Consider the following 17,882-nt stretch of genomic DNA (forward strand, 5'->3'; position numbering starts at 1 on the left):
ACCGCTGCGCCACCACGAAAGTCCGAAGTCCCTCTGTTGATTCTTTAAAATATCTGTGTGGTCTTCATTGTGTCTCATTTTTGTGTGTTTTTTGGAGGGGAGGATTACTTTTTAAATGTGTAGTTATTTCAGGGTATTCCTGTTTTATAGGCTGATATTTCTTTTACCTAGTGTTGGGGGGCGATGTCTAATACTACTGTGTCTTGTCTGCTAATATTTTCTCCTGGTGGATTGTTTCCTTAAATGTTATTTTAGATTGTGTACTCAAATATTCCCCAAATAATGTCTCTGGGAGAATCCTATGCAGTCTGGTTGAGGCTGTGTCTCCACAGTGGTTCTGCAGGGTATATAAATTGAAATGCTTAACCCAAGTGAAGGCACGCCTCTTTACAGGAGTTCATGTTACACTTTTTTTTTTTTTTTTAACCTAGAGTCCAGCCCAAAACAGAAAGCTTCCCATTGGGCATATTCCCCCCACCCCCTTTTTTACTGAGGAGGTAAGAGGGGGCAGTTACTTCAAGTGTGTGCTTCTCTTCTGCCCTGTCTCCTATCCCTGAGTCACCATTAAAATCGAAACCTTTGTATTCCAGTTAAGCACCCCACTCTAATCCCCATTTTCAAATTTTATTTTAGTTTTTAATTCCTTCTTTACTTGAGGCCCATGAGGATTTTCTTTATTTATATATGAGCTCGGTTGTGCCTTTAGAGGTATACTTACTTTTTTAAAAAAACATACACTTATAATGCTTATTATGTCCCAGGTGTTCTTCTAAGCATTTACAAATATTAAGTTTTTTAATTCTCTTAATATCTTGGTAAGCTGATATTATTATCATCCTCATTTTCACAGATGATAAAAGTTGAGGCACAGAGGGTTAAGTTGCCTACCCAGGATCACACATCTAGTTAAAGATACTCCACAGTCCATGTCGTGTGTGTGTGTGTGTGTGTGTGTGTGTGTGTGTTGGCTGTTGAAGGGTGTTTTTCTTTCCAGCTGATGACATGTTCTAGAGATGAGAATTAAGAGTAGTTGAAAATAATGCTTTTGTTTAAATACCCAAAAAGCCACTGTTTAGCATTCATCTTTTCTTACTGATGCCTTCTTTGCTTTGTTCCCCCGGGACTCTTACTCAAGAACAATGTGTACCATGTCAGTCTGGAGTTGGTATATAGGATGAAGTCATTGAAAGTAAGTTGACAGTCTGCCCACAGTCTGCCGTACATCTAAAATCAAAGTATTACGACGTGGGCCAAAATACCCAATTTCTAACTCCAGACTTCACACCTAACAAATTCATAAAATAGAGAGCAAAGACAGAAACTATTCCAAGGGTTTCTGGTGTTGATTAATCGTTTTCTCCTTTGGTAGCCAGAGGCTTTACACCCCAAAGCCATGCCCCATAGTAAGATTTAGAATGGGTGAGGAGTACACTGTGTATTCTTTTATAAATGGAGGACTGATGATTGTGCAAGGGGAGGGCCTGGGACAGGACTCAGGTAGACTAATTTGACAAAAGGTTTCTTGTAGAAGATGAAGGCCTGGAAATTGATTTTCTTTATAAAAACTCTTGTTTTAGGAAGTTGGGGAATTCCTTATACTCCATTATTACGTGGATGTATGCTATAGAAAGTATGCCATAGAAGGTCTGAATTACATATGGTCCAGTTTGAAGACCACTCCTCTACAGAATACCATTTCTCACATGTGTACTTTAACCTGATAGTAAACAAATGCTTGGGGATTGTCTAAAATCGAGGGTGGAGAGAGGAAAAGTAGACCTCTTTCTGACACCTTGTGGCAGCAGCTGAACACTGTAAATGCAGCTGGTTGGATTTATAATCTAATCATATTTCTAGGGCTCTTCACATGAAACACTTAAAGTGCCTCTTTTTTCCCCCCTTAAATATGAGATAATCTGTTCAAAATGAACACGAAAAAGTCCTCATTTCATGGAAATACTCTGCATATTGAAATTTCCAAGCCTCAGCCTTTTTAAACCATTTGTACATTTTTAGGCATTTGATATCTGCACTATTCAGGAATTGAGAGAGTTCCCTATAGCATAAGGTTGATTAACATACCCTTCCATACTGTATTACCATGAATCAGACATAAAATCTCTGGAGGTCAAGAAGGTTTGTTGCATTTGAACTGTTATTTGACATTGTTTGAAGGCTTTATAGATGTATACTGCTCCAGTGCTGCAAGTTCAACTGTTGATATAATGAACTTGGAGAGACCATGAGAAAAGCCTGTTGATTAATAAGCAAAGCTAAGTTTATTAAGCTTAATGCACTAAAGGAGAAAACACCCATTTGACAAAGTCTTAGTTTTATCTCATGGTAATTTTGAGGTAGGTCTTGGTAGGGTGGATAGCTTTGGGATTGGGTGCTTTATGATATGGCTCTGGATTGGTCTACACAAGGAGGCAAGGGTTTTGCAGCACAACTTGATGAGAAACTATTTAGTTGATTTACAGCCTTATCTTCCAGGAATCTCTTTTCCGGGTTATGTCTTCCAGGTATATCCTGACACAAGCAGCTAAGTCATTCTTGCTTGGTCTCTCTTAATACTGGGACAGAAAATTATTTTGGCGTCTGTTCTCAAAAGTAAGACCTTAATTAATTTACGTGAATCATTGGTTTATTTCAGCTTTGCCCGAAGTTTTTACATACAAATTCTACTAGTCACACTTGGCCATTTAGTGCGGTTGCTGAATTAATAGGTAAGTAAATTGGTGTTTCGTATATAATCTGTTGCTTGCAATTGAAGTTCTAAAAAGCTTTTTATTGAAAAATAGTATGCAGATGTGCTTTTAAAAAAAACCAAAATGTATCTCAACAATAACATTGGTAAAGGTTACCTAGCATAACAACTATTCAAACTGATGTCAAATTAATCACTGCTCAGCCTTCCCTATACAATTGTCAGAGTATTTCCCTATATTACTATCAAAGTACTTCAATTTGCAAGGTTCCTAAAGCATATATGTTGAAAATATTTTTAGTCCATTATAAAAGAAATACATCTATTGCCAAAAAGTGAGAATTATGGTTTTTTTTTTAATAGTCGGAAAATATTTATAGCAGTGGATTCATTTTTCTGGTGTTAGTAACTAGGAGGATTATATTATGTTAGATTTGTGATAATAAATTCTTGGTTTTTCCAATAGATAGAATGATCAAGGTATAGGATTATATTTAAAAGTGTTTTAATGAACATGAGAAAAGAGGCAAGGTTGTGTTCAGATTTGCATTATGGGTCATGTTTTTTATTTCTTGGTAAAATTAATGCACATGAATTCTTGGGAATTCTTAGATATACTTTAGATTCATTATCAAGAAAGAGTCCTATGTTGGATGTGCAAGGAAAAGAAAAGAAAGAAAATTTGAGAACGCTTCTTTTCTTTGGTGAAGTTAGATTTTCCAGAGTCTCTCAGCTAACATGTGCTGTTCCGATGTAGACTCTGAAGTGCAAATGAGATAACTTTGCAACTATTCACGGTCATTCTTTTTCATGGCAACCCGGAGGAGCTACGTAGCCTGGGGTTGTTCATACATAGTGCTTCTCTAGCTTTGGGTTAGGGCAACTGAAAGTCATGGTGCTCTTTGTGGTGTATCGAATTTTTAAGTTTTTTTATGAAGCTAAGGTGGTTGATGAAAAAGATTATTTGATTTTAATTGAAGGCTTACGGAAGGATAGTTTGAGAACCATTATTTATATTATAATGAAGACTTCAAAATATACCTCAAAGGTATTTTTAGTTACTTAGGGATATTCTGATAGATGTTAGATAGTTCACAAGTTGATTTTTTTTTTCACAAGTTGATTTTATTATTACTACTGTTGAAAATTTTTTCATTTTTCTTTGATATATTCCTCTTACTTACCTATTCTGAGAGAAACAAGTATGCTAGGCAAGGGTGTTAAACGGTGAGGTGTACAGAGATGAGAAAAATGTACCAGCCACCAGAAACTTCTGTTAGATTGAAAAGGGCTACAATTTGAAGAACTGTGTAGAAGTAAACCTTCATCTGTGTGTATAGGTTAGCATACTGCTTTCTCATTTATTCAGTAACTGTTGTGGACCTTCCATGTTAACTTGCAGTGCTGTTGACACGCAGCTCTCAGTTTCCCTTGTGATAGCTAGGCTAGTTCTTTGGGCAGAAGACTTTCCTGTCTTGATCATCTCTTCAGTGCAGTGATTCTTCTGGCTTTACACCTTTTCAGTGTAGTGGGTACCAGTCTCTGCTCTCTATATAACAAATGGAGGGCTTTAGATAGAGTTAATTCTGTAATAGTCAATGAACAATATATAGCATAGTACAGTTGAATTTCAAATGGTCAAATCTTAGGAGTTCCAAAACATTTCAGCTTTTAAATTTTCCTTAAAATATATTTTGTTGCTTGTTAAAGTGTTGTTCTGAACTAATTGCTCTTCTTTAAAATGCAAAATCAAAATTTCGCAAAACTTTCATTTCTCAGATAATGCTTACGATCCTGATGTGAATGCTAAACAGATATGGATTGACAAAACAGTGATAAATGACCATATATGCCTGACATTTACTGATAATGGGAATGGTATGACTTCAGACAAATTACATAAAATGCTGAGGTATGTAAAAGTGTCACACTCCTTAAAATCATTGCTTTTACCTGGTTCAGGTGTTTCATGTGTCATACTTAGAGCCTGTAGTTTTTGTTTTTTAAACATGAAATGCTATACCCACAGTGTGCTCTATTCTCTTAAGTCGTCCGTCATTTTCTACTGCTGTTAGATTATTAAGCAGTCCCTGCCATTCTCATCACCCGCTCCCCATGTCTGACTTACCTAAAATTCCACCATTCCTTTAGAGTTGTAGCACATTGACATCAGTTGTTTGTGCTTTAGTGGAAATAGTTTTAGCTACTGTTTCCAATAAAACTTACCACTTTGGGGAATGGGGACTGGTAATTTTAAAGTGACACAGAGGATGAGGAAGTAGCATAGTTGTAAGGGCTTGGGCTCTAGGGTCACAGAATAGGATGTCAGGATGAAGCCAAATGTGCCTGAAATAGAAGCTAAGATACATAGTACAGGTATGAGGTAGAGGGAGGATTTGCCTCAGAGGCCTTTCTACTGTCTGTCAAATACTCCTTACACTGATAAAAAAGGAAGGTTCACCCGATCAATAATCACAGTACGACAGGCTTGCTGAGAACAAGAGAATCATTCACACTTAGAGGAAGAGATTTCATGGGGTGGAATCTCAGGGTCCCTGGAGCCTAAATTACACTTCAGCCATTTAGCTAGGGTGTGCCAGGCAATGAGCTCCTGTTTCAGTACGTGTAATCTTTACATCCCTACAATGTGGATTTGGTTTCCTTTGTTTCAGAGATAGGGAAACACATCAATACAGACTAAAAGTGAGTTGCCCAAGATTACATGGCAAGGAAGGATGAGGCTAACATTCAAACTTAGGCACTTTACTTGGTATTACAGTTTTTGAATTAAAATAAATGAAGATTATACATACTTACTAAATTTCTTTTTCTTTTTAGCTTTGGCTTCAGTGACAAAGTCACCATGAATGGTCACGTCCCAGTTGGATTGTATGGGAATGGCTTCAAGTCAGGTTCTATGCGTTTGGGTAAAGATGCAATGGTTTTTACCAAAAATGAAGAAAGCATGAGCGTGGGCTTCTTGTCTCAGACCTACTTGGAAGTCATAAAAGCAGAACATGTTGTTGTCCCAATAGTGGCATTCAACAAAGACCATATCCTTTTGATTTTGAAGTTGAAACTATGAGGAAATAATCTGAACCATTCCATCCTTCTGCCCTCCTCCAGATTCTAGTTTAGCTCTTGATCATTCTAGCTCTTGTTCCTATCCACTGCCTCTACTCTACATCTGGGCTAAATGTTTGTCCCTTTGTGTTCTCTGTTGGAATTGTGTCATGGAAATCCTTAGCATAAGGCGATTGCATTTTATGTTAAGCTTCTTTATTTTAGTCTTTTTGTGGTCTGATAAGCTTATGATCTAGCTTGAAATTTTCACCAAAAACCATGAAAAGCAAGATACCCTTAGGAAAATGTCTTCTGTATAAACATTCAAATATTGGAAATAATTAAAGTAGGAATAATAATAAACTTCTGCATACTTATCCTTCTTGGTGTTCATTTGAAATCACACTATCATTTTAAAATTTAGAAAATAATTTAGGAAATGGTTTTTCAGTTAGTTTGAGTTGGTTTCCATATCGTAATTGTGAAAAATACATTGTTGGTCTAAGTCTTTAACTTAGGATATACAACAGATAATTAATTTAACAGAATCAAAAGCGAGTCTTGCTGCAATTCTGGAACATTCTTTATTTTCTACGGAACAGAAATTACTGGCAGAACTTAAAGCTATCATCGGTAAGAAGGGGACGAGGATCATCATTTGGAATCTCAGAAGGTAAACGGTAGACCTCAGCTAGTTGTTCACCATTTGGGAAGTAAAGTGCGTGTGTGGGAATAATTTCATTACATTCATGCTTTGTTACACAGGGTGCAAATATATTGGAAGGTCCTCATGTTATGGCATAGTTAATGATTTACCTTTTCCAAGGGTATTTTATTGAGGCTACTTTGGCTTCAATTTGAGATAATTTCATATCACTAAAAATAAATGTCCTAGCCCTGCCATTCTGTCTCCATAGCACTCTATTTTCGCTCTTGGTTATACCATCCCTCTCCTCAAAAAAAAAAAAAAAAAAAAAAGAAATGAAACGAAAAGCCCAGCCAACAAGTCCCAACTAGAGTAAGTTAGAGAAATCTTTGTCTGTTTGGTTAATTACATAAAGCTAAGCACAATTTAGCATCTGTTGAGAAAAATAATATAAGTGAGACTTCTGTGTTGCTAAATCTTTGTGAGGATAAAATCCTTTGCAAATAAAGTTTTAAAATTTAGGGTAAATGTGTGATATTGAGAGATCTAAGATCTGTTGAACCATAGGAATAAAGCACAAATAGTGATAATACTAAAATCCTTTAATTCTTGTGTTTTTCTGACCACCTGTGTTCCCTTTTTCTTTTATTTTCTTTTTCTTACTTTCTTCCCTGCCCCTCCCATCCCCACCACCATTTTTTCCTTAACTTTTAATTTGAGATAATTGTAGATTCATATGTAGTTGTAAGAAATCTCACGTACCCTTTTACCCAGTTTCTCTCAATGATAACATCTTGGAACACTACAGTACAGTAGTACTGTTGATACTGACATTGATACAGTCAAGGTACAGGACAATTTCATCAACTCAAGGATCCCTTTTATATCCACACCCACTCCTTCCTTAATCCCTGGCAACCTCTAACATGTTCTCCATTTCTATAACTTTGTCATTTCAAGAATATTCTGTAACTGGAATCATACCGTGTGAAACCTTTTGGGATTAGCATTTTTCATTCAGCGTAATTTTTTGAAGATTCATCCAGGTTCTTGTGTGTGTCCGTTTGCTTCCTCTTACTTGCTGAGTGGTAATTGCATTATATGGATGGACCACAGTGTGTTTACCCATCTGGTTGTTTACAAGTTTCAGTTATTACAAATAAAGCTATAAAACGGGTTCCCAACCTTTTTGTCATCAGGGTCCGGTTTCATGGAAGACAGTTTTTTCACAGGGTCGAGGGGTGGGGTTCAGGCAGTAATGCAGTGATGGGGAGCAGCAGGTGAAGCTTTACACCTCCTGCTGTGCGGCCGGGTTCCTAACAGGCCCGGGGGCTGGAGACCCCTGCTATAAAATATGTGCATAGAGGTTTTTGTGGGAGTATGGTCATCATTTTGTGGGATAAATGCCCAGCAGTGTAATTGCTGAATCATATGGTAGTTGCATGTTTATTTTTTTAAGAAACTATCAGAATGTGGCTCTATCATTTGACATTCCCAATGGCAATGTGTGAATGAATACAGTTCTTTTCTGTACCTTCTGGATTTCCTTTCTCCCTCCCTCCCTCCAACTCCTCTGACCTTAACTCCAACCACATGTTTGTGTTTTGTTTTGCTAACTAAAAGTTATTTGCTTGTTTATCTTACGGTGAAGTTAAAATTTAGCTCTTTTAAAAAAATTATTTTTGCAGCTACAAAAGTGCAACAGAGTTTGATTTTGATAAGGATAAATATGACATCAGAATTCCAGAAGATTTAGATGAGACAGCAGGGAAGAAAGGATACAAGAAGCAAGAAAGGATGGACCAAATTGCCCCTGAGAGTGACTATTCTCTGAGGGTATGTATTCAGCTCTCTTTGTGGGAATGAGAAAATCATCAAATAATGGAAATTGTTAACCACTTGTATTATAAATGCTGCCAGAAATCTCTAAGTATCTCAGACATGAACCAATTTATTAAATTTGTCTTGTGCACACTGCTTGTTTTATTTGCTTAGAAAAGTTTTTTAATTGCGAAATCATCAGGTCTTAACAGTGCTTGGAAAAGTTCTTTCACTGTGTGGTTAATTATTTGAATTGGGAATACTAGAATCAGTTTGCAAAATTCGTTAATGATATTTTAAAACATTTTTTTCATGGTACACTAACATTATACCATCTGCTCTGGTTACCTCTGGATATTCTTGAGTTAAGATTTTCTTAACAACTAGGACATACTTCACTAACACACTGGGGTATATCAAGGAATAGTAATAGCTGCCATTGTAATTGCTAGAATCTCAGAAAAAATTACATAGTATACTTGTAAACGTCAAATGAATCCTTATGTGATGGCCATATTGATTGATTCAATCAAAACGCCAGATTCAGAGTGTGTCTTTTAAAATTTAAAATATTCTCTAGAACACACACACATTATTGATACCCTAAAGCAATAAATTATGTATAGCCTATACATAATGCACGTTAATATAATTTTGTGATAAATATCTTTGAGATTTGACCTTAGAGATGAGAATGTTCTTAAGATTGAAGGAATTAATATCTCAATATAACAGTGTTGATATAATAAGAATATTAAGTTTCGGGCTTCCCTGGTGGCGCAGTGGTTAAGAATCTGCCTGCCAATGCAGGGGACACGGGTTCAAGCCCTGGTCCGGGAAGATCCCACATGCCGCGGAGCAAATAAGAACATGCGCCACAACTACTGAGCCTGCGCTCTAGAGCCCGCGTGCCACAGCTACTGAGCCTGCACGCCTAGAGCCCGTGCTCCGCAACAAGAGAAGCCACCACAATGAGAAGCCGGCGCACCGCGACAAAGAGTAGCCCCCGCTCACTGCAACCGGCGAAAGCCCACGCAGCAACAAAGACCCAACGCAGCCAAAATAAATAAATTAATTAAAACAAAGAATGTTAAGTTTCTTAGTCACTATGATAAGACATATAATACTAACTTTTCCCTTTTTTTTCTCCTCCTTTTTGTTTTTCTTGGCTGCACTGCGGCATGTGGGATCTTAGTTCCCCAACCAGGGAGAGTGGTCCTAACCACTGGACCACCAGGGAATTCCCCTTTTCCCTTTTTTTGTGCTAAAATTATTTCATAACCCCAAGCTAAGGATTCATTTGACGTTTACAAGTATACTATGTAATTTTTTCTGAGATTCTAGCAATTACAATGGCAGCTATTACTATTCCTTGATATACCCCAGTGTGTTAGTGAAGTATGTCCTAGTTGTTAAGAAAATCTTAACTCAAGAATATCCAGAGGTAACCAGAGCAGATGGTATAATGTTAGTGTACCATGAAAAAAAATGTTTTAAAATATCATTAATGAATTTTAAAAACGGGCAAAACACCACTAATTTTGAAATCAGGAGTCAGGAAAAAAAGAGAAATGTTCAAATTTTAGTTTGTGTTGAACTTTTCATATATCCTTCTTGAATTGTTCAATTCATTTCCCTCAGAGATTTCTGATAGCTTGGAGGAAGGCACAGGAGATCATATTTTAACATGTTTTAGGATGCAAAGTTTGGTCACAATTCTAAGGTATCTAAACTTCCACGTATTAAGAATTGAAAACACGTTTAGGGAATTCTCTGGTGGTCCAGTGATTAGGACTAGGCACTTCCACTGCCATGGCCCGTGTTCAATCCCTGGTCAGGGAACTAAGATCCCGCAAGCCTCAGCGCGGCCAAAAAAAAAAGAAAGAAAAAAAAAAAAGACTTGAAAACACATTTAGATGACTGCTGATATTTACAGCTTCATATGGAAAAAGTGCTGTTTGTCTACTCTGCTTAAATGTTGGTGCCTTATTTATGATTTTTTTCCTTTTCAAGCTTATAATAGTCCCTTTTGTTTATATTAGATTTTGCTTATTTTTGCCCAAATAAAATTTATTGATGCTTTTAAAATTATAATAGCAATATATAGTTTTGACAGGAGAGTCAGAAAATAGTCCTTTTTGTACACATAAACATTTTTTTAAAATGAAATACTATACATGCTATTTTTTTAACTTTTTTCACTTAACATATCAACATCTATGTAGGTCAGTAGATTTTCTGTAAGTCATTTTTACTGGCTACAGTATATTGAGCTTGTTTTTAATAAAAAGTGTTCAGATATTAACTAATACACCTTTATAGTCTATAGTATTTTATTGAAGAGTTAATACATCTTTTATCAAAGCAAGGCAGTAGCTTTCTTTTTAAATACATGCGTAAGTAATGTTGAACAAATCCATAGATAATTATTTGGAAAGGACAGATAATTGTGTGTCTTTGCAGGCTTACTGCAGTATATTATATCTAAAGCCACGAATGCAGATCATCTTGCGTGGACAGAAAGTGAAGACACAGCTAGTTTCGAAGAGTCTTGCCTACATTGAACGTGATATTTATCGACCCAAATTTTTAGTATCCTTTATTTTGCTTGTTATGATGCTGTATATAGATAGGTATCAGTCAAGTGTATTTCCCTTCCCCCTTTCTCCTGTTATCCTGATAGAGTCTAATCCTCTCCAACTTTTGCCCTTTTTTGCACCTTTGGACTCAATAAATAATGAAATAGGAAGGGTGGTTTAAAGGGAGTGAGGTGGTGTGTTCAGAATTTTCCTTAACATTTAAGACTAATAAAACTGTGAGAATTACTTTTGGATTCAACTGCAGAAATAAAGATCATTATGGGATAATGATGTATCACAGAAATAGACTCATCAAAGCTTATGAAAAAGTTGGATGTCAGTTAAGGGTAAGTTTATATCTGAAAATGTCTGTATCTTTTATAAAAGTTAGGATAACATGTTATCGGGTCAGATGTGAAATAATGTGCTTTTTGCCTAATGACTTTTAAATGTCAATGTTTTTAATAACATTGGTATGGCACTTGACCTTAGAACACTTTTATATTAATTTGAGGACAGAACATTTTATCTCTGTTTTACAGGTAAGGGAATTGGGGCTAATAAGTAACTCGCCTTAGACTTCAGGCACAGGTGCAGATATTTTCTCTACACTTGGAAAAGGATCCTTGATTTTTTTCATGCTAGAATAAAATTGATTGGTTTTAATTAGTTGTTGACTCAGTAGCCTAAAAAATAGTATCTGATAGGTGATTTACTTTTCTGGAGTTAGTTCCTGAATATATCAGAGTTTTCCTCCTAAACCACTTCCATTGTTGTAGAATTCAATTTAGGATGGTGAACATTGCCCACTATGTTGATCTGTTTATCCTTTACCTGTTTTCACAGAAGATTTTTTTGGTGTGTGTGGTGGGTGTTAAGAATTTGTGATAAATTCTGAAATTCAGCTTTGTTAAAGGTTTTAAGTCCAGGCATATTTTGTTTTCCAATTCTGTGATGTTCATTTTCTGTTCATTTTATTTCATTCTAAATTCTCTGCAACGACATGGATGGACCTGGAACATAGTATGCTTAATGAAGTATAATATGTCAGGAAAAGACAAGTACTGTATGTTACCACTTATATGTGGAATCAAAAAAATAAAAAGTGAATGAATGTAACAAAACAGAAACAGACTCACAGACATGGAGAACAAACTGGTGGTTACCAGTGGGGGCAGGGTGGCAGGGGGAGATAGGGGTAGGGGATTAAGAGGTACAAACTACTATGTATAAAATAAATGAGCTACAAGGATATATTGTACAGCACAGGGAATATAGCCAATATCTTATAATTTTAAATGGAGTATATAAAAATATTGAATCACTGTGTCATACACCTGAAACTAATATAATATTGTAAATCAACTATATTTCAATTTTTAAAAAAGTAAATGAACTTTGTTGGGCTCTTCTTTATAACCACTGATTTCAATTAGAAAAATAAATCCAGAAATATGACAACCATGATACAAGGTATCAATAACTTTTATTTAAAATGCTAAGTTTTATTTATAATTGGAATAGTAATTTTTGCCAGAAATACTGTATAATTATAAAGTTCTGAATTTCACTGGTAATTGGAAACGTATTTTTGGTAATAGGCCTTATTTCTCAAGTGTTTTGACTTAAGGTACATAATCCATTTTTCCAACCCAGTTACATTTGCATCATATATAATTTCTGGTTAAGTTTAACCTTGTAAAAAATAAGCTTATACAGCCAACTTTTTTTTTTTTTTTTTTAATAAATGTATTTTATTTTTGGCTGCATTGGGTCTTCGTTGCTGTGCGCGAGCTTCCCATTGCGGTGGCTTCTCGTTGCAGAGCATGGGCTCTAGGCGCACAGGCTCAGTAGTCGTGGCACACGGGCTTAGTTGCTCCACGGCATGGGGATCTTCCCGGACCAGGGATCGAACCTGTGTCCCCTGCATTGGCAGGTGGATTCCTAACCACTGTGCCACCAGAGAAGCCCTACAGCCAACTTTTAATGTTTTTCTTTACCAGAAGATGGACTGGTCGTAGTATTTGGATTCAGTAAACATTTATTAAACACTTGGTATGATTTTCCACACTAGATGCTCAGCATAAAAAGATGAAAAGGTACAGCACATGCCCCCAGAGCTCACTTTTTTTTTTCTTTTTAAATTAATTAATTAATTAATTTATTTATTTTTGGCTGTGTTGGGTCTTCGTTTCTGTGCGAGGGCTTTCTCTAGTTGCGGCGAGCGGGGGCCACTCTTCATCGCGGTGCGCGGGCCTCTCACTATTGCGGCCTCTCCCATTGCGGAGCACAGGCTCCAGACGTGCAGGCTCAGTAGTTGTGGCTCACGGGCCTAGTTGCTCCGTGGCATGTGGGATCTTCCCAGACCAGGGCTTGAACCTGTGTCCTCTGCATTAGCAGGCAGATTCTCAACCACTGTGCCACCAGGGAAGCCCCAGAGCTCTTTCTGATGAGGGGAATGTGGTATATCCTTGGAGCAGCAGAAAGGGCTTCTTGGAGAAAGTGGTGATTGAGATGAGACTGAGTTGATTTACTGTTTTGGAAAGTCTGGCAAGAGCTTTCTAGACAGAGAAAGGAATGTCTGCAAAGGAAAAGAAAGAGGCTTCTGAGAGGATGGCATCATTAAGGGAGTTATTATGCCTGGACCAGGTGGTAAGTGGGGAATGGGAGAGAGGAAGATGAGGCCAGAAAGGAGGTGAAAAAGAACTAAAATGGAAGGGTTCTGTGGTTTACAAGTTGTACGAAATGAGGAACCACTGATGGTTTTTAGTGGAGTAGCATTATGATTAAGTTTTCATGGTTTTGTCTATAGTTGTATCTATGAAAATTCTCATAAGTCAATATTTCACTTTTTCTCTTTATACTTAGACTCAGCTATAGTCGTGAACAAAGTACATGTGTTAATCACATGTAGATAATCAGAAAATGACTCAGATACTTTGAGTTCAGTGTTTTAGCTAGCAGGCTTAAAAAAAAACCTAGGTCAGTTGAATTAAAGTTTTTACTTCATCTCAATTAACAACTGAATGTGTAACTTTGGATAAATGTCTGTAATTTTTATCTAACAAACTTACGGAATATTATGTGCCAAAGCCTTTGCTAGGCACTATGGATACAGGAAGGAGTTAGTTGTGGTTTTTAGTAGCTAAGAAATTGCATCCCAGTAGAGGGGATCTTTTTTCCCTAGTGTAAAATCGGGAATGATAATACTTGTCTACATGAATACTTGATAACAGTGGAAGTGGTTTTGGAGGAAAGCTGTTGTTACATATTTAGGAGTTAGCTCCCAGAAAGGTAAATTACCTACCAGACACTGTTTTTCAATCTAAATGTCATGAGAATCATGAGATAAAATATAGGAAAATGTTTCATACAGATCTTAAATCTTGGTGAAGGGATAATTGTTTGGAGCATCATGTTTCATGTTTAAAATGCCAGTTATATTTTTCAGGCAAACAACATGGGTGTTGGAGTAGTGGGGATTATAGACTGTTATTTCCTAAAGCCGACTCATAATAAACAAGATTTCGATTATACTAACGAATACAGGTATGTTACCTATTTAAATGACTGCCTTCTTACAATTTATTTTGGAAATACTTTCATAACTTTTTCTAAGCTGGATTTCTTTCTGTTTTGTGGGAAGCTTGCGTAGAAAACGCATGTAATCATTTTCTCATCCCTGGGGATTGTATTCTACTCCGTCACAAATAGAAATATATTCTCCTCTGTCTTTACTGAGGAAGTATTTTTGAGATTTGTACTAAAGAGAGGAAGTTCCTGCTTTCTTGGTAACATTTTTTTGTGTAATATAAAATCCAGAAACGTTGATCTTGGATGGGAACTTTAAGATAACTTAGTCCTACGTACTTGAGACAGAAATGCTCGTATCTTTTAAGAGTGATCAGAAGCCATAAAATAAGTATGACCATCAATTTTACTTGTAAATTTAGGAAGCACAAACAGTTGTCCTAATGAGCATATATTATGAAGAAGAATGCAAACTTCATATAAAAACAAAGTGGAAGGGGGGAAATGATAAAGAGCAAAATCAGCGAATTAGGAAACACACAATAGAGAAAGTCAATAAATATTCAGAGTATAGTCCTGAGACAGAAGCTACCCCTGTTATCTGAACAGGGAAAATACAGGGAGTAGAAGGTGATCACTCAAAGAGGTAAAAGAGGACAGTAGATGTCCAGAACTAGCTGATACAAAACAGCAGCTGTTACCTCTAGGTTGAAAAAGAGTAGACAATAAAGGAACTAGGAGAGGGTTCCCGGTCCCTGATGTCGGAGATTCAGATCTCTTTGTAGAGGTCATAACAAACACAGGAACAGGCTACCTGCCATGGCAAAAAGCTTGCCAGAAGGCCTGGCCAGTCTGGGTCTGTAGACATGGCCTGCTGTTGCCAGGGGATGTGGGTGGGCTTGGGCTGGAGCTGTTCTGTAGAGGAGACCTGTCTTTGCCCAAGGGTGTGAGTATATGCTGGAACTGGTTCCTGCTGCTGGAGGGAAGAGCGTGGCCTGAAAGCACAGCTGGAGCTCCTTTGGGAGGCCATGGGCTCCAGCCAAATAATAATGGAGCACCAGACCTGAAGGCCATGTGTCTTGCTGTTCTCACCTGGTAGGTTCATTGCCCCCTTAACCCAGTGTAACATTCCTCAGGCTGGCAAAGGATGAATGTTTACAGGATCAAGCTCCATTATCACAAAACTGAACCAAAAAAACCCCTGTTTGGAACTGGAAGACAATAAGTTGATAATTGACACAATCAAAAGCCCAAAGTTTGTTCTTTGGTAAGATTAACAGTCTATAAGCATCTGGCAAGACTAAGGAAAAAAATAATCATCAATATCAGAAAGGAAAAGGAGGACATTACTACAGATCTACAGACAGAAAAACATAGAGGGGTAGCATGAACAATTTTAGACCATTTTAGATGATATGGACACCTTCCTTTCAAACTGAATCAAATTAAAAATTTCCCACATACTTTCAAACATTTAAGGGTATGGCGGCGCCAGCTTACACAATCATTAAAGGTTTTAAGACACCACATAACTAGTAGTGAACTCACAAATGCATTACAAGAAAGAAAATTTATGTCGCTCTTTCATGATTAAGATATAAAAATCTTAATTAAACAGCAGATACCATTTAGTGACTTGTAAAAAGAATAATACGTTAAAACCAAGTGGATTGTATTCCAAGATGGCACGCGTGGTTTTTACTATTCAAAATTCAATGTAATTCATCCCATTGATGTTAAAGAAAAATCTCATGGTTATTTTCATAGGTGCAGAAAAAGCACTTGAGAAACCACAATATCAATTTGTGATGTAGGAAAAAAGGGAACTCTTGCAAAACCATTAATAGAAAGGGCATATTAGCAATACTGACTATTTAGCAAAAAAACAGCAGTTCCTAATGGTGAATTATTGACAGTTTTCCCCTTAAGAGTGGGAGTAAGATAAGGTTATCAGCTATTCACCATTGTTGAGGAAATAACCAGAACAAATAAGGCAAAAAGAAAGAAATGAAAGTATAAGGGTTGGAAAGGAATAAATAATTTTCTGTAGGTGACAGTATCAAGTATATAGAAAGTCCAAAATAATCTGCAATGTAATACAGAGTAAGGTTGCTAGATAAGAAGTATTCAGAAGTTTGTTTACCAGCAAAAAAAAAAAACAACAACCATGAGATTCAAAAAAATTTTATACATAATAACATCAAAAAAGCAGGTGCTTTGGAGTAAATAAAATATGCAAAGACCTCAACACACTAAAAACTATAAAACATTGTGGAGTGAAATTTCAAATCTGAATAAATAGGTATACCAGGTTCAGGAGTTGGTAGGCTGAATATTATAAAATGTCATTTTTTTCTCCAAAGTAATTAAATACAATTCCAGGTTAAAAAAAAATCCCAGCAGGTGTGTGTGTATGTTAACAAGCTTAATTTAAACTTTATGTGGAAAGTCAGAAGACCAAAGATAGTTAAGACAAAGAACAACAAATCAAGAGGACTCATACTACTAAATATCAGTACTTAAAAAGCTGTAGTGAAAGAGTGGTATTAATGAAAAAATAGTCTAGTGAAATAGAATAGAGAAGCCAGAAACAAATCCCTGCTTTTTATACATATGGTCAACTGATTTATGACAAAGGTGTAGTAGGAAAATGATCATCTTTCTAAAAATGATGGTTCAACTACCTGTATGAACAAAATGAACGTTAACTTCTCCCTCTTATATGAAGCAAAAAATCAATTCCAGATGGATTTTAAGCCTAAATGAGAAAGGCAAAAACGAAATGAAAACAAGAATAGTTTCATAACCTTTAATTTAGGTGGGTTTTTTTTTAACAAGATGCAAAAAGTATTGATATATTAGATCAAGATGGAAAAATTATCTAAAATGAATAAGATATAGCAAATGTTGGTAAGATGTAGGGCAGTTGGTACTCCTGTACGTGCTGTTGGGTGTGAAAATTGTTGATCATCTTTGAAAGTTATTAGACTATTGAGTAAAGCTGAACATGAGTGCCCACCCCTATGACCCCGCAGTTCCACTCCTAGGTATATTTTCAACAGAAATGGGTGCAGTCTCATGGATTGAGGAATAAAGGTGATAAGAAAAGGAGACGAGGAAGAACTGAAAAAGTGATATGAAAGGAGAACCATATTTGGGAGGGGAGATGATACATTCTTATTTGGATGTTTATATGTTGTGATAGTGGGGCTTCCTGGTGGGGAAAAATAGAGATAATGAATGGGGATAGATATATCTAATATTAACCTGTCAGTACAGAATTTAAGTCTTGATTTTTATTTGTTTATTTAAAAATTTTTTTTAATTAATTTTTTTTTTTGGCTGCGTTGGGTCTTTGTTGCTGCGTGTGGGCTTTCTCTAGATGCGGCGAGCGGAGGCTACTCTTCATTGCGGTGCGCAGGCTTTTCATTGTGGTGGCTTCTCTTGTCGCGGAGCACGGGCTCTAGACGCGTGGGCTTTAGTAGTTGTGGTGCACGGGCTTAGTTGCTCCGTGGCATGTGGGATCTTCCCAGAC

The 17,882-nt window shown here is 36.6% G+C and overlaps 1 protein-coding gene across 2 annotated transcripts in view; it reads left to right on the forward strand.

Moving 5' to 3' along the window:
* The window catches only part of MORC3 (MORC family CW-type zinc finger 3), a 39,710-nt gene that overhangs the window by 6,396 nt on the left and 15,432 nt on the right, over window positions 1-17,882 (forward strand). For both annotated transcript variants that reach the window (XM_057545294.1, XM_057545295.1), the window contains exons 2-9: window positions 2,654-2,726; window positions 4,487-4,619; window positions 5,546-5,759; window positions 6,295-6,443; window positions 8,105-8,252; window positions 10,701-10,829; window positions 11,041-11,163; window positions 14,268-14,365. In XM_057545294.1, coding sequence (XP_057401277.1) covers window positions 2,654-2,726; window positions 4,487-4,619; window positions 5,546-5,759; window positions 6,295-6,443; window positions 8,105-8,252; window positions 10,701-10,829; window positions 11,041-11,163; window positions 14,268-14,365 — 1,067 coding nt within the window. The remainder of the gene's footprint in view (window positions 1-2,653; window positions 2,727-4,486; window positions 4,620-5,545; window positions 5,760-6,294; window positions 6,444-8,104; window positions 8,253-10,700; window positions 10,830-11,040; window positions 11,164-14,267; window positions 14,366-17,882) is intronic.

This window comes from Balaenoptera acutorostrata, chromosome 4, assembly GCF_949987535.1.
Source record: "Balaenoptera acutorostrata chromosome 4, mBalAcu1.1, whole genome shotgun sequence".
Classification (NCBI taxonomy): Eukaryota; Metazoa; Chordata; class Mammalia; order Artiodactyla; family Balaenopteridae; genus Balaenoptera; species Balaenoptera acutorostrata.